At 37.6% G+C, this 24,375-nt stretch overlaps 1 protein-coding gene across 1 annotated transcript; it reads right to left on the reverse strand.

Moving 5' to 3' along the window:
- Positions 1–674: 674 nt before the first annotated feature.
- On the reverse strand, positions 675–22,492 carry LOC139747442 (acetoacetyl-CoA synthetase-like). Its single transcript, XM_071659790.1, has 12 exons — positions 22,305–22,492; positions 20,618–20,839; positions 17,971–18,182; positions 17,294–17,490; positions 16,175–16,316; positions 15,838–15,918; positions 14,767–14,890; positions 13,584–13,772; positions 12,049–12,280; positions 6,777–6,913; positions 4,687–4,889; positions 675–4,326 (listed from the first exon to the last, which is right to left on the reverse strand). Exons 1-12 carry the CDS (start codon positions 22,426–22,428, stop codon positions 4,189–4,191), a joined length of 2,001 nt encoding a protein of 666 aa, XP_071515891.1. The 5' UTR covers positions 22,429–22,492; the 3' UTR covers positions 675–4,188.
- Between the last annotated feature and the right edge of the window lie 1,883 nt (positions 22,493–24,375).

A 24,375-nucleotide genomic window follows, 5' to 3' on the forward strand; every position in this document is an offset into this window, starting at 1 on the left:
TGAGGTGGTTTGATCACATTAGTAATAGAAGGGTAAGAGAGAGGTGTGGTAATAAGAGTGTGGTTGAGAGAGCTGAAGAGGGGTGTAATAAAATGGTTTGAATATGTGAGAAAATGAGTGAGGAGAGGTTGACAAAGAGGATATACGAGTCTGACATGGTAGGGACAAGCAGGGAGACCACACTGGAAATGGAAGAATGGAGAGAAAATGAGTTTGGGTGATCTTGAACATGCAAAAGGGTGAATGGCATACATAAGAGAGAGTGAACTGGAATAATGTGGTATATGAGGGTCAATATGCTCTTAATGGACTGAACCAGGGAAACCTAGGATAGGTCTGTGGCCCTTGGTATGAATAGGGGGCTGTGCAGAAAAAAAATCATACTTATTCACCATCTCACGCATTAGCAAGGAAGAATTCGAGAACAGAGGACTGAGCCTTATAGGAAAAAGCCCTTACTTGGCCCCATTCCGTTCCTTCTTTTGGAAGAGTAAAAACTGGAGAGAAAGATTTCCAGCCCCTTGCTCCTACCCCTTTTAGTTACCTTCTATAACATGCAGGAATTCTTGGAGCATATTCTTTATCCCCTATCCCAGGGATAGGATATACTTAGTGTACCACAAAAAATAAATCAAGAGGGATGCAAAGGTGCTACTCAACAATGAAAAACTACAAGACACATGAAAAATATGTATATGTAAAGCCTACATATAATAACATTAATTCACAAATTCAGATGTTCACTTAAAACCTGCGATAGAATTACTAGACTACACATAAAAATTGTTCACCTCTTAGCAGAAATATCTATAACACAATCTAAAAGAAATATTACATATGCTTTGCAAAGTAACACGAACTTTATTTTCAATATCTTGATTCAGGAGTGAACTTGGCAAGAGGCCCAGCATAATTCTGCAAAATAAACTTTATTTTGCTTAATTACTTTGAATTTAAGATTCATGCTCTGATAATTTCAAAAAGGCATATCTTAAAATCTAAAAGAATAAAAATTATTTTGTTCAGCAATGCATGTATTTTGAAGATTCAAAACATTTAATGAACATTACAAATAAGTCTGCCATTACAAGTTTCCAAACCTTGTGCAATATTGCTTATGAGGTAGAATGTATATAATTTATCACAGCTTTGCCAATTAGAACACTAAAAATAAAACTCATATCAAAACAGACTATGCTAAATTCTAATCATGTTATTCTCTTTTTCTGATTATCCACAGCACTCTTTAAGGAAAACAAACTATATGACATCTATATCCAGCATAACATTTACAGTAAATAGCACTGTGAGCCATGAATGTGACACATGGGAATACAGAGCCAGTGATGAAATTTTTAGTATCACTGACTATGAATGAATAAACATAATTCAATATCAATCCAAAATTCCTTGGACTTACATTTCATTGCATAACTTCTACTGAAAATGCAATGATCCATAAATAAAAAATATCTAAATTATGCATGCGGATCAAGTGGAAGAAAGAACCTCAGCTCCCAACACCTAAACAATCTGAAATATCAACAAAATAGCAACAGAGACCCAGTTCTCATCAACTCATAATTTACAACATTAGGATCTTATAGTCTCCAGCTCTACAAGAATGCAAATATTATGTAACTCTCAGTTATAAGCATCTTAGCAATGTGGACCTAAAGTAATAGACTCTTGGTTCCCAATATCTCAACAGTTTGCATCTATAATGATGGGAAAACTCTTTTCCATACACCTTATTATGTTTTCAGGTGAACAGGAGTTTTAATGGAACTTCTACTTGTAGCATATTCTAAAAGCACTATCTGGTTAGATGGCCCATTACTCTGCAACAGTGCTGTATCACATCATGATAAGGACTGTGGTTAAAACCATTTATTCTAAAAATATCAGCTATTTCATTCCACATATATTCTGGAAGGCTGACAGGTTGCTAAAGCTTTATAGATATAAATAAATAGGACGAAAAAGGCCAGCATTGGCATTTATTTTTTTTTTACACAAGAATGCATACAAATATGATTTAGAGCAATGAGAGTGAATCCAGTCAAGATGGAGGAAATAATCAAATAAAACATCATGAAGGGCATCATTGTCAAACTCATGGAGTACTAGATGGTGATGTTGATTAGTTGAATGACACTCCACTACTGCCTAACATCATATTTCTCTCTGCTCTGAGATTGTTTCATAAAGTTCTAAGTAAATCCTTTCACATCTCCAATGACAATCTTCACTCAAAATTCCAATTCAAAAGAGGGGTCAGTGCTTATTTCAATACAAGCATTCCTGTTGTACAATTTGAGAACCATGAATCTCCAAACTTTAATATCATAAGCAGTATTTTTCATTGTTTCACTTACTGCTTTCCTTACCCTACAAACTTTATAACTCTATTCATCTACCTAAATTCTTCCCCAAAGGCAGCAGACGCCAACATCTGAGGAATGGGTTTCTTACACTGATTTTGACAAGTATATAAACAAATGAATAAAGCATCTTGCATTAGTCCAAGATTAATGATCAAGAACTTGCAGAAGATATCATATCAATGTTAGCTACTTTGATCCAATACAATAAAATGCCATTCTAACACGGCCTAAAGCCAGAAAATAGAACAGAGGCTGAAGTAACATATTCAGAAGTAGAAAAGATGTACAAAATCATTCCGAAAGAATAAACAAATGTGGAAAACCACACCTTAACCAAACTACTAAGAATAAACATGTACATATTTTGGAATATCAAAGAGTCCTCAAGTCAATCCCAAATCAGATGAGAAACTTCAATGGGTGCAAATACAAGAATATACGAAAAGACTTTTAGCTATTATCTTTAGCAAGAAGGAGGCAAGAGTTATTCACCAAGCTTTACTTTACACTCATGTAGACATAAACAGTCTGATGTGCCTAAAACCATCTTAAAAGCACATGAGAAATAAATATACTTATAACTACATTATCAAACTTGCAATTCATTACAGTTGCTGAAGTAGCAAGTATGCTAGTTTAAATTTACCAGAATCTACCTCCATGTTATCCCTGGAATAGTTAGCTGCCAAATATTTTGCTGCAGCAATAATAAGTGCAACAAAACCTTTGATACATTAACTCACTGAAGTGGAATCATCTCAAACAAATGTGGAGAGGCTCAACCTTCCACATTCTGACAATGTACAAGAAATGACACTTCCTATGTTCTGTTCCAAAGATATTAAAAAATTTTCCATCAAAATATAACTGACTTTCCAACAAATATCTTTAATATAAGTACGGAAGCCAAGATTTCTAAACAGTTCACCAAGTTGAAGTGTACAGGGCTCTCTATAAAGACTGATAAATGGAGATTGTGTACAACCAAGGTAGGGGAAAGATGGTGACAGTTTCAGATCCAAAAGTCAGAAGCTCAGACACATTCACCTGCCAAAATTTGATTAATGATCATTCTATTGTACTTCATTGAAAGTTTCACTGGTTTTACATCCAAGAAGTCCAAGCAGAATAAGGCATGGCTTAAAGTTACCTGGATTACAATTCTCAATGCATAATAAAATCCTTCTGTGATTTCAACTTAATGGCGCTGAGGATAAAAACTGAATATCCTGCGAGATGAATATAAATCGTTCCTGTCAGACACACCAAAATGGTCCCATACAAGTTATTGTTAGATTAAATACGGAAAAATGCCAAATAGATAATAAAGGTCCTTAAATGGCTGCATCAATTTGGGTCATACATATCAACAAGTTCCCATACACTTACAGTTGTATAAAAATGGTCCCATACAAATCATAATTGCTTTAATTTCAAAGATTCATACTAAGGGTATTCATTACAACATGCAGTAAATGTATTATGTTTTTCATGTAATTCTGTTATGAAAAAAGCCATGGCCACAGTATTTAAACTGACACACTAAAAGTCTTCTTACTGATATTGTATCTTAAACTTGAGGCAATGGATTAAAAAGCAACTATGAAACATCTCACCTGCAACAATGAGCATAAAGATCACAACCACTACAATTTGTAAGGACTGAATCTGTTCCTTGCTTCACTCATACCAGTCTGGGAGTGAACAAATCCCTTGTTGTAGTTGCTTTAACCTCTTGTGTAGATATTTTGTATTAGCTTACCAATATGATGCCAAAGTTTTGAAAACAAAACAAAGATTTTCACCAATCCTGTAGTTGTGGTATATTTTTATAAAGGTCCAGCGAATCAGGGTTGGAAAGAGCTGCCCTGTTCTTAACAGTCTCTCCTTGGATAATCTGCCTCACAGCCACTTCTACTTTTTTGCCGCTGACTGTGTACTGCAAAGATATCAGATAATTTAACCAGATTTTCCCCCACAGCAATAACAGCAATCAAATTAACTAAACAAATACATTAAGGAAAGATTCTATGATCAACTTACTGGCAACTCTTCCTAATAATAATGATGATAATAAGTCCTGTATGTGTGGGAGAGGAAAATGGGAGACAAGATTTCTGTACACTCTTTAGCATATTTCTGGAGCTTGCTAAATTAAATAGTCCATGAAACCTATGCTGGTGGACTTCTGAATAAAACTGGACATGGCTAAATACAAACATAATAACCACTAGCCTAATGATTACCTTTTAAGGGGCTGAGAAAATAAAAGTAATGTTTAAAGGTGTAAAACACTTACTGGTACTTCACTGATAGGAAGAATAACAGCAGGAACATGTCTTGCTGAGAGTTCAGCACGTATGGCTATCACAATGCGGCGTGTGAATTCTTGAGTGAATTTGGCATGTGGATGAAGCTTCAAGAACAAGACCACCCGTTCCTCACCAGCATCATTCCTCTGGCCCACACATACACTATCACTGACTTCCTCAAACTGTTCAACTGTAAAATAAAACATACATGTCAAATTTTATTAGCCTGATAGCTGCTGAAAAATCTAAATGGAAGCCTATGTTTACCGGACTCATAAAAATTACTATTGTGGGTGAAACAGTAGAATTTTAACAGAAACTTAATCGCTTGAAATACCATTAACAATTCCCTAAACTTGTATGGAACTAATTTTCAGGTTAAAAGCAAATTCATTCATAGCATTTCAAATAAAATGTATGTAAACATCTACAATGCATAAAATATGAATTACACAGAATACAAGAAGAGGGAGATCAAATTGGAGGTGGAAGGATGGGTGAAAAAGATTTTGCGCGATCAGGGCCTAAACATACAGGAGGGTTAGAGGCGTGCAAGGAACAAAGTGAAATGGAAAGATGTGGTATACTGGGGTCAAGGTGCTGTCAATGGATGTGGATAGAGGGCTGTGGTTTTGGTGCATTACATATGACAGCTAGAGACTGAGTGTGAACAAATGTGGCCTTTTTTATCTGTTTTCCTGGTGCTCCTCACTGAAGCTGGGGGTAGCAATGCTGTTTCCTGTGGGGTGGGGTAGCACCAGGAATGGATGAAGGCAAGCAAGTATGAATATGTGTATATATGTATATGTCTGTGTATGTGTACATATATATATATATGTATGTATATGCGTATATGTTGATATGTATATGTATGTATATGTGCATGTATGGGAATTTAACGCTACCTTGCTAATGCGGGAAATGGCGAATAGTATGAAAGAAAGAAGTGTAAAGTGTGTGGAAGAAGAAAGTTAAGAGTAAATGTGAATAAGAGCAAGGTTATTAGGTACAGTAGGGGTGAGGGTCAAGTCAATTGGGAGGTGAGTTTGAATGGAGAAAAACTGGAGGAAGTGAAGTGTTTTAGATATCTGGGAGTGGACCTGTCAGCGGATGGAACCATGGAAGCGGAAGTGGATCATAGGGTGGGGGAGGGGGCGAAAATTTTGGGAGCCTTGAAAAATGTGTGGAAGTCGAGAACATTATCTCGGAAAGCAAAAATGGGTATGTTTGAAGAAATAGTGGTTCCAACAATGTTGTATGGTTGCGAGGCGTGGGCTATGGATAGAGATGTGCGCAGGAGGATGGATGTGCTGGAAATGAGATGTTTGAGGACAATGTGTGGTGTGAGGTGGTTTGATCGAGTAAGTAACGTAAGGGTAAGAGAGATGTGTGGAAATAAAAAGAGCGTGGTTGGGAGAGCAGAAGAGGGTGTTTTGAAGTGGTTTGGGCACATGGAGAGAATGAGTGAGGAAAGATTGACCAAGAGGATATATGTGTCGGAGGTGGAGGGAACGAGGAGAAGGGGGAGACCAAATTGGAGGTGGAAAGATGGAGTGAAAAAGATTTTGTGTGATCGGGGCCTGAACATGCAGGAGGGTGAAAGGAGGGCAAGGAATAGACTGAATTGGAGCGATGTGGTATACAGGGGTTGACGTGCTGTCGGTGGATTGAATCAGGGCATGTGAAGCGTCTGGGGTAAACCATGGAAAGCTGTGTAGGTATGTATATTTGCGTGTGTGGACGTGTGTATGTACATGTGTATGGGGGGGGGGGTTGGGCCATTTCTTTCGTCTGTTTCCCTGCGCTACCTCGCAAACGCGGGAGACAGCGACAAAGTATAAAAAAAAAAAAAAAAAAAAATATATATATATATATATATATATATATATATATATATATATATATATATATATATGTGTGTGTGTGTATGTGTGTGTACATGAGTGGATGGGCCATTTTTCATTTGTTTCCTAGCACTACCTTGCTGATGCGGGAAACAACATTCAAGTATAATAAATAAATTAATAAATACATTCATTTCTCATTATTAGACAACTAGGCACAAAAAAGTATTTACCAATACTGTATATTTCTGCACTGCCAAATCTGACACCACTTGGGTTCAGAGTGCCATCACTTCGTCCTAACATTGTTATTCCTCCAGTTTTTGAGTTGATGATGATATAGTCTCCATGGGTCCAAGTGTGGGGAAACCTGAGCACAAAACAGATACAGATAAATAAAGGACTGATCCCAACACAGCATAGCTCACTGATTATCTGAATACTGCATGCAAACACTGAAAGATTGCATCAACTTGACCATCCAGATGAAATTTCATGTTCAGTGAGCATTTAAGTAGTATGAAATTATTAAAAAAGTGGTTGGTTGTGGGTTACTTTCATGTGTACATTACCCATTTCATATTGTGTACTATGTGTATCATTTCATTAATTCACTAAAGGTAATGTTTCCTCAGTTCTTTACAATTTCCTCACAGTCATTCTTGTCAACTTTCTCATGCCTTTGGTAAATCCAAAACTACTTCATACATTTTCTTATCTTTCTCCACTATCTTTGCAAGTAAAAAATCTAGTCTACACACCCTTTTTCTCACCTAAATCTAACAAGTTCACTAAAAAGGAGCTAACTAATCTTTTTATGACCATAATTCTAACATACACCTTGTTAGCACTGATATAAAAGGTTATTCCTCTATTATGCTTGTGAATGCTTCTGAATTTTCTTCCTATTTTCTATTTGTTTCACTGAAGATCTTATTGCACAGCATTATTCAATTTTGCTTCTTGGATATAATTTAAAAATTTTCTTTAATACGATTCTGTCTCTTGTAGTGAAAGTTCTCACACTTATATTACTCATCACTTGGCTTACTATTATCTTTATATGTTCCCTGTATTCTACTTTCTCATTTATGATGATAGAGGGAAAGACTAACTACACACTTTCAAGCACCTATCATAAGATTTTGCCATAATGACAGAGCTAGCAAGAAGCCCTTACCATATGTATTACCTGATAAATACAACTATTCCTCTAAGCTGCTTTTTATCATCATTATTATTATCATTATCATCATTATTATCATTATCATCATCATTAATATTATCATCATTATCACTATTATTATAATTTCTATCAGAGCATTGCACATGACAGCTTGAGACTGAGTGTAAACGAATGTAGCCTTTTTTGTCTTTTTTCTGAAGTGATTCTATTTCCTGTGTGGCAGGGTAATGACAGGAATGGATAAAGGCAAGCAAGTATGAATATGTACATATGTATATATGTATATGTCTGTGTGTGTGTAAGTATATGTGCATGTATGGTCGTTTATGTATATATAATATATATATATATATACATGTGTATATGAGTGGATGGGCCATTCTTCATCTGTTTCCTGATGCTACCTTGCTGTGGCAGGAAACCGACTAAGTATAATAATAATAATGAATAATAATTTCTATTATTATCATCATTATCATCAATATCATTATTTGAGACTCCAGTCATGGACAGAAGTCTACACTAAGGCTAGGCCTTAACTGAAGAATTGACATGTGAAAATGATTAATTTGGGAAAAAAACATACACATACATTCTTTTAACAGCACAACCCCAGGATCCCTTTTATGGGTCTCTTACTATTGTGAGGCTGTCCTCCAAACAAGAGCAAAGAAATAATGGGATTTCCTGGAGAAAGAAGTCCTAAATAAGACTGTCCTCCCTTTTACAGATTTGCAATGATATACTCAAACCATAAGTGACTTTTCACTCACAGCGTAACCACAAAGGGCAGAATCCAGTAACACCTACGTATATATATATATATATATACATATATATATATATATATATATATATATATATATATATATATATATATATATATATATATATATATATATATTTGCGCTACCTCGCAAATGCGGGAGACAGCGACAAAGCAAAAAAAAAATATATATATATATATATATATATATATATATATATATATATATATATATATATATATATATATATATATATATATATATAGGTATTAACTCTTACTGGAACATGTTTCCAGACAATCAAAGATTTTAAGGAAAGTGAAGAGCAAGGAGGATTGCATCAGCTTTAAAAGGGACCTAAATAGACTCCAAATTTGGTCCAGTGCGTCGTTGGTGAAATTCAGTTACATGCAAATTTAAAGTTATATGGATGGGAAAAAGTGAGAGTGGATCTTGATGTTATTATTATTTAGCAGGAAATAAGCCTCGTGTGTGTGTGTGTGTGTGAGAAGTTTTTGGGAATCAGCTTTGTTCATAACCTGTCATTAGAGTCCCACATTAGGAGAGTAGAGGAGATAAAATGTCTGCTGGCAGATATTAGAAAAGGATGTATTTAGTATTTCTTCATATCCTAGATAAGGCAAAACTAGATTATGCTTCTCAAGTTCGATTGCTGCACCGAAAAAGCACAAAGAGTTAATAGAGAAGGTCCAGAGGAAAGCAACAATAACAGCAGCAGATTTAAGAGAACTGATTTTCAGGGAAAGGCCAGAGGCTAGAAATTTGCCCACCAAGGAAGAGAAAACAGTAGGGGGGTGAACTAATCACCACCTTTAAGCTTTTAAAACAGGTTGATGTAGCTGGTGAACAGATCTTCAAGAGCTGTAGGAATGGTTAAACCAGTGAACATAACATGAAATTAAGATAGAAACATGTTTAAAAAGATAGAATGAAGTAGTTTTATAGCATGAGTGGTGAATGAATGTAACAGAATGACAGGACATGTTTAATGTAGACGACATACGTGAAATTAAGAAGTTGTATGAAAGTAGAGATTGTACAACAGATGGGGCCCCTTGAAGGTAGCACTGTCTCTTTACAGTACAAATACTGTATGTAATTAGGAATAGGTAATTATATAGTGTGCATGGACAGGATGGGACACAGTGAAGCCTTGGCGATATTATTACCTGGTAGGGGCTGGAGGATAGGGGAGAAAGAATACTTCCCACGTATTCCCTGCGTGTCGTAGAAGGCGACTAAAAGGGGAGGGAGCGGGGGGCTGGAAATCCTCCCCTCTCGTTTTTTTTTTTAATTTTCCAAAAGAAGGAACAGAGAAGGGGGCCAGGTGAGGATATTCCCTCTAAGGCCCAGTCCTCTGTTCTTAACGCTACCTCGCTAATGCGGGAAATGGCGAATAGTATGAAAGAAAGATATATATATATATATATTGATTGAGAGTATTGATTGAGAGGGTGAAGGCATGTACAGAGCATCAGATTGGGGAAGAGCAGTGTTGTTTCAGAAGTGGTAGAGGATGTGTGGATCAGGTGTTTGCTTTGAAGAATGTATGTGAGAAATACTTAGAAAAGCAAATGGATTTGTATGTAGCATTTATGGATCTGGAGAAGGCATATGATAGAGTTGATAGAGATGCTCTGTGGAAGGTATTAAGAATATATGGTGTGGGAGGCAAGTCATTAGAAGCAGTGAAAAGTTTTTATCGAGGATGTAAGGCATGTGTAAGTGTAGGAAGAGAGGAAAGTGATTGGTTCTCAGTGAATGTAGGTTTGTGGCAGGGGTGTGTGATGTCTCCATGGTTGTTTAATTTGTTTATGGATGGGGTTGTTAGGGAGGTGAATGCAAGAGTTTTGGAAAGAGGGGCAAGTATGAAGTCTGTTGGGGATGAGAGAGCTTGGGAAGTGAGTCAGTTGTTGTTCGCTGATGATACAGCGCTGGTGGCTGATTCATGTGAGAAACTGCAGAAGCTGGTGATTGAGTTTGGTAAAGTGTGTGAAAGAAGAAAGTTAAGAGTAAATGTGAATAAGAGCAAGGTAATTAGGTACAGTAGGGTTGAGGGTCAAGTCAATTGGGAGGTGAGTTTGAATGGAGAAAAACTGGAGGAAGTAAAGTGTTTTAGATATCTGGGAGTGGATCTGGCAGTGGATGGAACCATGGAAGCGGAAGTGGATCATAGGGTGGGGGAGGGGGCGAAAATCCTGGGAGCCTTGAAGAATGTGTGGAAGTCGAGAACATTATCTCGGAAAGCAAAAATGGGTATGTTTGAAGGAATAATGGTTCCAACAATGTTGTATGGTTGCGAGGCGTGGGCTATGGATAGAGTTGTGCAGAGGAGGATGGATGTGCTGGAAATGAGATGTTTGAGGACAATGTGTGGTGTGAGGTGGTTTGATCGAGTAAGTAACGTAAGGGTAAGAGAGATGTGTGGAAATAAAAAGAGCGTGGTTGAGAGAGCAGAAGAGGGTGTTTTGAAATTGTTTGGGCACATGGAGAGAAGAGTGAGGAAAGATTGACCAAGAGGATATATGTGTCGGAGGTGGAGGGAACGAGGAGAAGTGGGAGACCAAATTGGAGGTGGAAAGATGGAGTGAAAAAGATTTTGTGTGATTGGGGCCTGAACATGCAGGAGGGTGAAAGGAGGGCAAGGAATAGAGTGAATTGGATTGATGTGGTATACCGGGGTTGACGTGCTGTCAGTGGATTGAATCAGGGCATGTGAAGCGTCTGGGGTAAACCATGGAAAGCTGTGTAGGTATGTATATTTGCGTGTGTGGACGTATGTATATACATGTGTATGGGGGTGGGTTGGGCCATTTCTTTCGTCTGTTTCCTTGTGCTACCTCGCAAACGCGGGAGACAGCGAAAAAAAAAATATATATATATATATATATATATATATATATATATATATATATATATATATATATATATATATATATATATATTGGTATAAGTCTTACCAGACTGCCTGTAACTTTTTATGCAATGAGTAGAAAGGCATCTATGGCAAGGCTGTATCACTATTAATGGATGGATAGAAATTAGATCTTATTCAGAAACTTGTTGCTGCAGAGAAGTCTATCATTTCCCTGCTCCTGCATAATCTGCATGACCACAGGTCAAAAAATGAGGTGATATGTGTACGTCCATGTGGAGAGTGCAGGACAATTGAGGAGAAACTGTCCAGTGTCTTCACGATGGAAGTTGCATAGTGGACATAAGAGAACTTTTCAACACGTTGTACTGGTGTTTGCATAGGAGAGATGGGTGGTCAAGAATGCAAGTGAGGCATTGTAACCCATGCATGCAGGTGGTATCAGACTATGCCTGCAAATAGTTACACTATAAGTGAGAAGTTACTTTCAGCAAGGATGTATCATCAATGGACAAAAAGGAGTACTGTCTCACCATAGGCCTTCTTGGTTCAAAGCAATTCATCATTTCCCTGATCTTGCATGAAGCATAACCTTGGAGCTGCAAGAGCCCTGTACAGGAGGTCCTGGGGCTTGCATAAAAATAATAAAAACTTACTTAGCAAAATATGCTTTTGTGTACTTTATGCCACCATCATCATTCCAGAACTGTGTTGGCATGGATGGAAATGGTTTGGTGCAAACCAGTTCTCCTCTCATATCAAACACAGGTTGACCATTTTCTCCCCAAGCTTCAACAGCCATGCCTAAGTTCCGTCCCTGTACCTCTCCTTCATATACAGGCAGGCTCGGGTTGCTGCCCATGAAGCAAGACACAATATCTGTGCCTCCTGGAAAGAGAATATCATAAAATTATGAAGTGAAATGATCTGTGTGTTTCAGCTGCTATATCTGGATTTATCTTTCAACGCTTATTTGCTAAATGAAACAGTAAATTACTTGGGAGCTTTAAATTGAAGAATAATTTTCATTCAAAAATAAACTAACTTGGGTTAGCATATCATTTAAATCTGAATAATAATAATGTACATTCACAAGTATGGAAAGCTTTCTCATGATCCATGAGATATCATAGATCTCCAGGGGTTAGAAATCTTTTAACACTAACATCACTGATGAAATGTCTCTAACACCTCATTAACCACCAGTCAGTTTGTTGTAATATCAGCATGGACTGGTTCCACCCTCTAACCATTCAAAATCCCCGACAAGGTGATGATGACATTGTCCCCTAGTCATCAGTAGTGACATTCCTCATAATTCTTAGAATGCTCATGTCAACCTAGTGCTCACTGCTGCTTTAGAGAAAGTTTTTATAAAAAGATATGGTATGGGAAAGGTGGGAAAAACAACTATGAAAAATGCCAGTAGGACTGCCCCAAAGAAAAAACCTTTTCCACCTACTTTTCTCTAAGGTCCATTTATTCAACATGCCATGAGAGCATACCAACATGGAAGGTATGAGAAAATTTTTCTTCATGAATCCAAGCAAGGCAAAGAAACATAACCCCAAAAGTTATCTTTGGTCTTTCTGTCATGACAAAGGCAACCCTAAGACTATACAAGATCTACTCTTGACAAAGAGAGAAAGGTTTCCTCGAAAGATGTGTTACAGGAAAGCCATAGACCTCCATGTGAATAATTTCCATGGCAACCCACAGCACTGACACTGCCAAGATTGTTTTCCAACAGATTATGGGCATGATTTTATGAAACTAAGGTGGTCTCACTAGCTAGTGGATACTGTCATCACAGTACACTTTTGCTTACAGTGCTAATGGCAATACAGAGTTCTAGTGCTATTTCTTTATTAGTGCACCTGAGTAATGGAAGGAGAGAAATGGGAGAAGAATGTGTGGAATGGTGTATGCAAGGAAGGCATGTAAGGACAGGGATAAGTAGAGACTCTTGCCATGGCCACCCCCTTGATGGGAGTTCCCAGAGGGTATGGGCATCTGATACATAGATAATTAGATAGTGCATGCCACTAGATTAAGATACAAATAATTTTCTAAGTCATCTTATTACTAAATGAGCCTGGGTGGGAGGCACTCAAGCTAAAACAAAAGAAAGTTCCTCACATTTAAAACAGATTATTGAGAGAACATATTCTTTATCAAAATTCATACCTACCAGAAATGGATCCCAACATGACATCAGCCTTGATGTCATTATAAACATAATTGAATGAGTGTACAGACAAAGGAGAACCAGTGGAGAGGATGGCTCTCAAAGATGTCAGATCATGTGTTTCTCGGGGCTTTACCCCTCTTTCTTCTAATACAGTTAGCCATTTAGCACCAGTTCCAAGCACTGTGATTCCTGAAAGTGATGTACGTGACAAAAACTTATTCATCATCTGTAATCATGATAAGCACTTAAGTAAATAAGAATATCATTATTCTTACATATAAAAAACAAGGAACAGAGAAGGGGGCCAGGTGAGGATATTCCCTCCAAGGCCCAGTCCTCTGTTCTTAACGCTACCTCGCTAACGCGGGAAATGGCGAATAGTTTGAAAGATGAAAAGAAAAGAAAAAAGTTATCAAAGAGTGTACTGATATATGGAATGTGAAGAGAGCTTGTGTAGACAAGAAAAATTCTACATACAGAGAATGCAGTATTTGTCAACAGTTGTGAGAGAATTACTCTGCAGCTGTAGGACAAAGTGGGAAGCACAAAGAAGACTGCTCTAAAGAAAGATACAGCATTTCATAGCACAACAGTCTGGAATAAAGGCTGGTAATGAAAGTTGGAGTTATTGTAAAAAGAAAAAGTAAAAAGGAAAATCCAGCTACAGTGAAACTAGTCTGAAACATAAGGCTGATCATATCAACAACATATCAGTTACATGCAAATACCAAAGAACCACCTTTCAAGAATATGATATACAATAATGTTCCGAAACAACCTTATGTGCATGCTACTGAACTGGCAGGGAGGCAATTGATCTGAGCATAGTGACTAAAGCACTATGAGACCAAAAATGAAGTGGAAGTACAAAATAAACAGGTGTGTAACTGTAAAACAAGAGTCAAGGAGTGCTACACATGTTACTGCCCTACAATGTTGCAAATGATAACAAAGGTGGGTCTAGAGACAAATTAAAACAAAAGAAAAACCTATGATAAATGTAACATCATTTACCCTAAGTAAAAGTAATATATAAAAACAAGATCTCTTTCCTCAATAAATTTTTTATCCATTAATTCTGATTAAACAACTATTAAAATCAATATAGAGAATAAGTACATTCATACAGACTTATGAACATTATGACAGTATTTAGGTAATAAATTCCGTTAACAAAACTTACCTAACTTGTCAACAAAGTCCCAAAGTATGCTAGGAGTGGGCAGAAGAGGAGAACCATCATAAAGGAAGAGTGAACATCCAGAGAACAATCCCACCACTAGCCAGTTCCACATCATCCAACCAGTCTAGAAAATAAGTTTTGAAGTATGAGGCTTTTTTTTCTGTACTCAAACAGCAAGTAAACTGGGTGGCCATATCCCAAATTACCACTCTCCAAGCACTCATACATAACTCATGAGCTAAGCTTGTTTAAACCCATTAATCCAGCCAAACACTGGCAGTTAACTGAACCCTCCTCAGTTGCTTGTAACACACTGGCTAGCTTTTCACTTTGATGTGTTTCTTCAAGAGTCAACAATTACAAGTGTAGCGGACAATTTGGTAATCATGTTTCCATGCTTCATAATTTGGCTGGGTATGGAAGGAATTCATCTCTTCTAATTCACAGAGCATTTCCTATATGACTGTCATCAAGTATCAGCATATAACCTGACCTGTATAATCAAAGATATGGCCAAATGGCAAGAACAACAGATATACTTCTGATGGACTGCTTAGGACACCCATAGTATGTTATATAAATGGTGCTTCTAAAAAATTCCATGACTGGCTGCTTCATATGCCCTGGTTCAGTCCACTGACAACAAATTGCCCACTGTATTGCACACAACACAGCTCCAGTTCACTCAATACCATGCATACATTTCACCCTCTTGCAAGTTCAGGCCCTAAGCACTCAAAATCTTTTTTACGCCATCCCTCCATCTCCAATTTGTTCTACCCCTTCTTGTTCCCTCCACTTCTGACACATATCTCTTTTGTCAACATCCCCTTACTCTTTCACTTCATATGTCCAAACCATTTCAAGACCCTCTCTCCAGCTGTCTCAACCATACTTTTCTTATTACCATACCTCTGCTGTACTGAATAATTACTGAACTGATCAACCTTACTTGCACCAAATATAGTTCTTAAATATGATCTAAGAAAAATAATTTACTCTACATACATTTCTCAGCCAAAAGTTAATAACTTTAAGAACAGTGAAAAATGAACTGAAAAATAAACTTGCCGTGGTGTAGTAAGTGAAGACATCATCACGAGAAAGATCACAGTGAAGCACATGCTCTTTTGCAATCTGAATAAGGGTCCCCTGAAATGAATCTTGTGTAAACAAATGAGGATACCAATATAAAGTAAATGTTAATGTAATATCTAGTCTACCAAATGCCATTCATTACTGATATAAAAAAGTACATCAGAGTGGATCAAAATAAAATCAACTAAACAAAGACATTAATGACTTAGATATACAGCATGAAAAGTATGTCTGCATAATGTCTCACTGCACAGGTATTCACACAGTTATGATACAGGTATCTTGAATTAGATACTTTTTTCCTACTTACCCCAACAGAGTGAACCATACACTTGGGAACACCAGTTGTTCCAGATGAAAACATGATAAATTGAGGGTGGTGGAAGGGCACCTGTTCAAATTCTATTTCTTTTTCACTTTCCCACTCAGCCAGAAATTCATCTAAGAATATGCTGTGGGTAAAACACACAAAATCACTTTTTATGAAAATTTACATAAATGCCATAATCTTTTCTTAAGCCTGTACATTGCAAGGATGCAATCATCCTATAAATGGAGGTAACCTATAAATCATATATATATCCCTGGTGATAGGGGAGAAAGAATACTTCCCACGTATTCCCTGTGTGACGTAAAAGGTGACTAAAAGGGGAGGTAGTGGGGGGCTGGAAATCCTCCTCTCCCATTTTTTTTAATTTTCCAAAAGGAGGAACAGAGAATGGGGCCAAGTGAGGATAGGGGAGAAAGAATACTTCCCACGTATTCCCTGCGTGTTGTAGAAGGCGACTAAAAGGGAAGGGAGCGGGGGGCTGGAAATCCTCCCCTCTCGTTTTTTTTTTTTCTTTTTAATTCTCCAAAAGAAGGAACAGAGAAGAGGGCCAGGTGAGGATATTCCCTCAAAGGCCCAGTCCTCTGTTCTTAACGCTACCTCGCTATCGCGGGAAATGGCGAATAGTATGAAAGAAAGAATATATATATATATATATATATATATATATATATATATATATATATATATACTATCCTTGAGGATAGGGGAGAAAGAATACTTCCCAGATATTCCCCACATGTTGTAAAAGGCGACTAAAAGGGGAGGGAGCTGGGGCTGAAAATCCTCCCCTCTCGTTTTTTGATTTTCCAAAAGAAGGAACAGAGAAGGGGGCTAGGGAGGATATTCCCTCAAAGGCTCAGTCCTCTGTTCTTAACGCTACCTCAATAACGTGGAAATGGCAAATAGTATGAAGAAAAAAAAATATATATAGCTACATTCCAATTCCTGCACTCTGAAATAGTTCCTCTGATTTCTACTTGTCTCCTTTTACATGGTCATGGTGGTGTTCACACCCATGATGCTTGGATCAATTGAGTCTATACAAATCTGTTGTGATAGCAAAAAAGATGTACATGCTGAAGAAGATATACAACTTACCTATTGGGAATATCAGAAATGTCAATCTCATTTTTCTTGTGAACATATGGGATGATGACCACTTTTTTCAAGTGTTTCAAACCCGCAACAACATGTTTGAGTTTGTTGAGGTGGTCATGGATTTTGTCATTATAAACTACAGCTTCAACAGAAAATAAAATGGCAGGCTCTATTTGTGTGAACCGCTCCAACACCCCCTGAGGAGCAGAGAATTCATCTTCATCAGTAAACATGACACAAATCATTACCTGTATGTAATTTGCATGTCATTGTATATCACTATAAAAATAGCAAAACATTTAAAACTAAAATATGAAGACAAAACACTTCATTCTGACATACTTTTATATATGTGGTCAATATCATAAAAAGCTGTTTTCAGGGACATCAAGGGATGAAAGGTTTTGAAATCAAATTCAATGGAAGTCCCTCTCTAAATCAGGCTGAGGACTGGACCCCAGACACTATGAAAATATGAATACACAGCAATAAAAAAAATTACCTATTCAAACCAGCTGAAAGGCTTATTACATGTTTATAATGCACTATACTTCATATACATACCTTTGTACAGTTTTGAAACCTTAGATTCTGGTTGTTCAAACATTTTGTAGAACCAAATCATTGATGCTGATATGCATTTATGATATAAATAAAAGCAAGCTAGAGATAATTACCGTAATACCAAAGTCTGGTGAAGTAGAACTCCACACAGCACCTAAGGAAGCTGAACCAAGCATGGCCTCCACGGCAGCAGGACAATTGGGCAAATACCCTACCACACGATCCCCACTTTTAACATGATGGCCTTTAAGTGCTCTGGCATATGCACCAACACGTTTGTAGAGCTGTTCATATGTGATAGTAGTTATACCTGGCTGTCCCTCTCCTGTAATATTTGAGTTAACATTGCAGATCAAATATAGTCCTAAATCCTTGTTAACTTATGCTCACTGAAAAGATATAATAAACTCGGTATCTTACGTACCAATGTTAACACCATCTTACCTGTACACTAAAGTTGTACCTATTGGTGTCTCACTGCTCACCTGTTACAAGTGTCTGTATATCACAATTCTCTTTTCAGTTTCTCATCAGTGTCCTATCTCTTATAAAATTGGCTGACACTGAGTAAACTATACCAAACTGTTTACATCTTATGTGATTTCTCCTGCTGTAAAGGACCATGCAAAGTTTCATCCATGGAACACCTCCCTCTCTGACACCCACCATTCTCAGCTCTTAAAGGTCTCGGTTTTACTCTATATCTGCATCCCCTCAATCCAATGAAACACACTTTTACAGTCACTCTCTGCATATGCACTCTTTTAACAAGAAGTCAATGCTGGTGCTTCTTTCCATGTCATTACATTCTTTACATTAAAAAATGAGAGGAATGAATACTTTTGCATTGACTGAAGCCATACAATTCATCTTTACATCTACATGTACCAATACATAACTCTTTATCTCCCTCTTCAAATTAAAGGAAATCGATTACAAGTCCTTTAAGGTTTTACCTTCAAAGATATGTATATATTTCCAAACAATAAATCAAATTTCCAAATAAGATCCTTTCATGCATACAAATATATGTGAGAAATCATGAACAACAATAATAGATTTATCTATCATATAGCAAAAAAAATCAAATTACGAAGATCTCACTTTAATGGCACATTAAGAATAAGAAAACTTGATGTTCCTTACAAGATGACCATTAATGAATGACTCGAATACAATATGACTAATGTATTTAATTTGCTATATCTATAAAAGGCATTATAACTGAAAAACCCTAAACTGTACTTCATTTCTTTATCAGTTCCAATTAATATTCGAGAAAAAACGAATCTTCTTCAAATCCGTCGCTTTAGCGAAAATATAGTTTCAGTCTGAATTCTAACCCTCATTCCCGGATGTCACTACCACGAAACGTCGCTCTTATGAACGAACAGTCGTTACGCGATAAATACCTGTATATACAAATTGGTTATCTGACCGGGATTCCCTTCTGACTAACCGCAAGATATTTGACCGGACTTGGTTCCCGCCCAATTTACCAAGTTTTATTTGACATGAATTCGGATATACAATCATTGGCTACTTTACAGGGAAATTTGTATTATCTCACCCTGATCTTAATATGCATTGTATTTGCTTTATATTTCTAGTGGTTACAATTTCAATTGCATCTATGTACGTTTTTACGCAATTATGTTTGACTTCACTTATGTATATTACTAATTTGACGAATTAGTTAATACATATGCCATGTACTTTCATTAATGATATCCATGAACACGTACGTTAAGAAGTTCATGATACTGAGGTACCTAAATATTCATCCAAATATTTCAAATGTTTGTAATATTACAAATTCATTACAAATTGCCGATACTGGAATTAGGGTCTATTCTGGATACCCCTCCCAAACAACACGTGAAAAAAGTTGCTTCGAGTGGAAGATAAACGCAAGTTAATTCGGTGACATCCACAGCACCGATGCTGAAGTTCGGTTGAAAACCATGCCACCTGCACCAGCTGCTCCCAGGGGCATGCCTGCTGCAGAATCCTGGTCCTGGAGCAGACTTATCTTGCAGACCATCTGAAGTCATTCCCTGACTTGATCCACTTTGCAGTTGAAGGCAATGAGCTGCACAGGGTACATTCATCCAGGGTAAGGAGATGCAGCAACCTCTTCGAGTACCATGAGCTCATGCTTGCCGACGCGACCCCTGAGGTCAATGAGCAGCGGTCGCTTCGCTGATGTACCTCTTCACTGATGCCTACGGCATTGGAAAGAGGGAGGTGCTTGCTGCCTTCCTTGTTGTGCACGAAACCACCCTTAAAACCGTTCACAAATACAGCAAAATCGTAACACCATGAAAATATAATGAATATAATATGCATATTAAAATCAGGATAAAAACAGACATAACTTCCGGTTAAAAAGCCGAGGCCCTTTCGGACGGGTCCCGGTCAAAGAACCCGTCGTTATCCGACCAATAACCCTGGTTAAATAATTCGTTGTTATTTGGCCAAGAATTCCTGTCAAATAACCACTGCCGTACATGCGACATGGGTTAAATGGAAACGGAACAAAGGTTTGGATAGACTATCAATTAACATCAACTTTAAAGGTGGATGGTAAATCGTATTGTGTGACTTGTCAGCATAAATAATCAATAACATCATGAACAAATTTGCTAAAACACAGAATAGGTGTAATGTATAATACATCTAATAACTTATAATTATGAATTATCAATTCCAGGACACAGCACATAAACAAATTCATCCAACTCGATCATACCCACTCACCTGTTGAATAAACTGCTACACGATCATCACGGAAACGAAGAAGATTCTCAGCAAAGTTGAGCTTAGTGCCGGTAAACCAGCGTGGTATTTGTGTTATGTTCAGAGACGTGTCCACAACTTGGGAAGGGGGCGATGAACAGACAAATCCTCCATATTCCCACCACGTCCCCCAAAAGTCTGCATACTGACTCACTGACCATTTGTATAGGTCATGATAATCACCTGTAGAGTAAAACCTGAATTAGCATAAGGAAAGGACAGAAAAAAAAATTGATCATATTGTTTTTATGGTTATGCGCAAAATATCGAGAAACATGGCTTAATACATTCCTTCTATTCACCTATATCGATTATCTTTTATTTTCCCAAATCTCTCCACAGACTGTAGATCTCCCATTAAAGCCACACTAGAGATCAAACATTGGAAAAAAATTGACCGTCTTCAAGTCTCAACACTGAAAGGTTCATCGGTGAACTCAAATAGTTTATGGCTAGTTAACTGATATCAGTTCAAAATAAGTAGCGCCTAGAAGCAATAAGGGTGGAACTACACCTCATGTAATTGAATGTTCCGGGACTCGCTACTTTAGTGTATATTAATAACCCTTAGCTAGTACAAGAAAAACTGACAACGTTTGGGGAACTATAATGATTATCCGGCATATCTCTTGGCCGTCCAATAAACTGTTGTTTTGACAATTGTCAAAACACCAGTTTCTCATAACATCAACTAATTAGTATCACTTTCAGGGAAAATAATTAAACGTTATAAAATCAGACGTATATTTCGAGTTTTCAAAAAATTGAGAGAGAGAGAGAGAGAGAGAGAGAGAGAGAGAGAGAGAGAGAGAGAGAGAGAGAGAGAGAGAGAGAGAGAGAGAGAGAGAGTACATATTTTGAGTCAGGAGTAAAGCGTAGCTCTCACCGCACTTAAATCTAGTTACTTAAAGTCATGCGAGCTGTGTGTTATATGTTAGACTGTGACAATGTTGTTTATAAACTGAATGCCAACGACCCACATGTGGATAAGGCAGAAATGCAACAAGCTAGGCGAATGGAGTGAAAGAGCCATGGATAACACCCCCTGGAGATAAATGTTACCATAACCCCAAGCTTTACTTGTCTGTGGATTGCCTCGTTTCATGGTAAAAGCTTAAATGAAGGTATACACACACACACATTCTACAAATTAATGGGTGCAGGAATAGGGCTGCTACAAGAGCTAGATGTGCCATAACATCAAAATGCAATGAATTAGCAGTTCAACGTTTGGCAGGGTTAAAATGTGTCTGCTGGCTCTCGCATCACTTGGTATTCGCTCAATCTGCTACTCAATATTATGATGGAAATTGTTTTAAAAAATTATATCAGTTAAATTCACACCTTTATTCTCATCGTCTTGATCGCGGTTATTCAGCAATTACTTGGCAGACAAACAACGATCGATAAATTTCCTAAGTATTCTTATTGTCAAACATAAGACGAAGAAAGTAAATATAAAAACTTGAATCTTTATTTCTCGAAGAATATGTTTCATTAAATCTTTGATACACTGTAAATCACTGTATCGTTGATCTTTAAAAGTCCTCGAACTCAACGGATGAAATTCAATGTAATACTTCCTGTAGTGAAAGCGGCTTAACTACAAAACTTGAGGAAAACAAGGCAGATTTTCTTTGATACTTACCGAATGAAGTGCCAAACTTTTTGTTTACAACCTCACGGAATTCATCAATTTTAGTTTTCTTCCGAATATCAGGCCTCCAGAGACACGAATCTTTCCCGTTTGCCTGCATTTTGTCTCCATTCATCCCTATGGCACAACTTTTATCCAACACTACACGCGACAGCTGTGGTGTGACTGGTGCCTGACGCGCGGCAGCCAACCACAGCCTCCGCTTCAGAGGCGTGCTGGTGACGTCATCGTAGACACACCTCTGTTTGCTAAATTTAGTTTTTCCTGCAACGTATGCTAGGAAAGTAGCTAAACAAAAAAATTCATTGAAATACGCAAATACCATGAACATATGTATATGTGCTGATTCTATGGTTATTTTGAAAAAATAATAGGGTGTTATAAACGAACTATACGTCACACGTTGACGCCTGGCAACAACCTTGCAGCATAATTCTGCAGGCCAACCCCACCAAGGGTCCAGTTGGAATTAAAAAAAAAAAACAAAGAATCAAGGATATCAGGATCTCTAGAACATATTCTGGAGTAAGGATTGCGATACTTATGCTGTACTTGCTCTCTTACTAACATATGTGCCTGCTGCCTCTCTATCGTACTTGGCTTACTTGTTGTATACTGAAATTCATAAATTTTTGAGATGAATAAATGATGACGGATATGACCATGACTAATGATTAAAATGTTAACAATAGGTGAGTCGTAACGGTTCAACTTCAAGGTTTGAGAGGCATAAGCTTTCTGAACCGACATAGCCAATAAGTCAGCTTATGCAAATTGGTGATTTCTAGAAATTCTATCAAATTATTGCTTAATATCTTATGTCTGTTACTCAAATTCAACGAAGACGAAACCCGAAGGTCTTAATCTTGATATGTTTTTACATTATCCATATCACAGGGTTGGACCGCCAATTCTTAGACGCCAGTGAATCGCGACATTTAAATGTTAACCGAGTTAACATAGACACTAACGGAGATATGTTTCTTTTAACACCTCTCAGGTAAGGCTTTAGAAAAAATCTCATCGAAATCATATGGTAGACCATTTCTCTACCGGAGTATTTCCTCACTGTTAGACCCCGCAATTCCGCATGTTCTGTTGAACGGAAGCGCCGTGTACTGTCAGCGCCGCAAAAGCATTTCTGCATTAAATTCGCTACACACTCGTGACAATAACTTTTCCCGGTGGAGACTCCATTATCTCGCTCATACACACAAAGCCTTGCACCCAATCCCCACCAATTACCGCACACAGATTATGTAAGTAATTCCCTGCGCCCCCTGTCCTACTGACGAACTTTAGTCGTTCACAGCCTCTCACAATGCTTGTTGGAAGCACAGACCAGGGAAGTACACTTACAACTTCCACAAATCAACAAAATTGCCACGTCTTTCCCCCTCCGTTACTGCTTATTCCAAATGGTTAAGTAAGGCCCACAAACTGAAGTTACGATTTGAATTCCTTAACAAAATCTATGTTTTAAAGGCTGGCTGGTAAAACCTTTGGCAATTAATTATTGGCTAGGTCATGAAACAGTCTGAATTGCACTCAAGTTCTTTGCCTGTCGGTAGACAACCCCTACCCCATGTGTCTAGCCTCCCCTCTCGGCTGGTAAAGACCAGTCGCTTAGTAACACAACACAGATGACGTAATGGTATCACACATCATCAAATTAGTGGCCAGACGTAAGTACCCTTGGCTTGCGAGTCATATGAAATATTCAGATATATATATATTCGCCATTTCCCGTGTTAGCGAGATAGCGTTAAGAACAGAGGACTAAGCCTTAGAGGGAATGTCTTCACTTGGCCCCCTTCTCTGTTCCTTCTTTTGGAAAAGTAAAAATAAAAAAAAGGAGGGGAGGATTTCTAGCCCCCCACTCCCTCTCCTTTTAATCGCCTTCTACGACACGCAGGGAATACGTGGGAAGTATTCTTTCAGCCCCATGAATTCATTTTGTTTTCATGAAACTCACTCTCATAGTGCCCAGGAAGCCAGCCAAGTCTAAAGGGTGGGACCATAGAACAAAAAGTGATGTTGTATGAGTGTTTATTTATGTGGG

This window comes from Panulirus ornatus, chromosome 68 (genome assembly GCF_036320965.1).
Source record: "Panulirus ornatus isolate Po-2019 chromosome 68, ASM3632096v1, whole genome shotgun sequence".
Classification (NCBI taxonomy): domain Eukaryota; kingdom Metazoa; phylum Arthropoda; class Malacostraca; order Decapoda; family Palinuridae; genus Panulirus; species Panulirus ornatus.

Excerpts from the sequence above, each read along its gene's own strand:
- LOC139747442 (XM_071659790.1), bottom strand. The coding sequence starts at position 22,428 with ATGAATGGAGACAAAATGCAGGCAAACGGGAAAGATTCGTGTCTCTGG. Across the intron at positions 13,773-14,766 it reads GGACTTTGTTGACAAGTTAG|GAATCACAGTGCTTGGAACT; the intron begins GTAAGTTTTGTT and ends CATCACTTTCAG. Across the intron at positions 6,914-12,048 it reads ACAAAAGCATATTTTGCTAA|GTTTCCCCACACTTGGACCC; the intron begins GTAAGTTTTTAT and ends TTTTGTGCTCAG.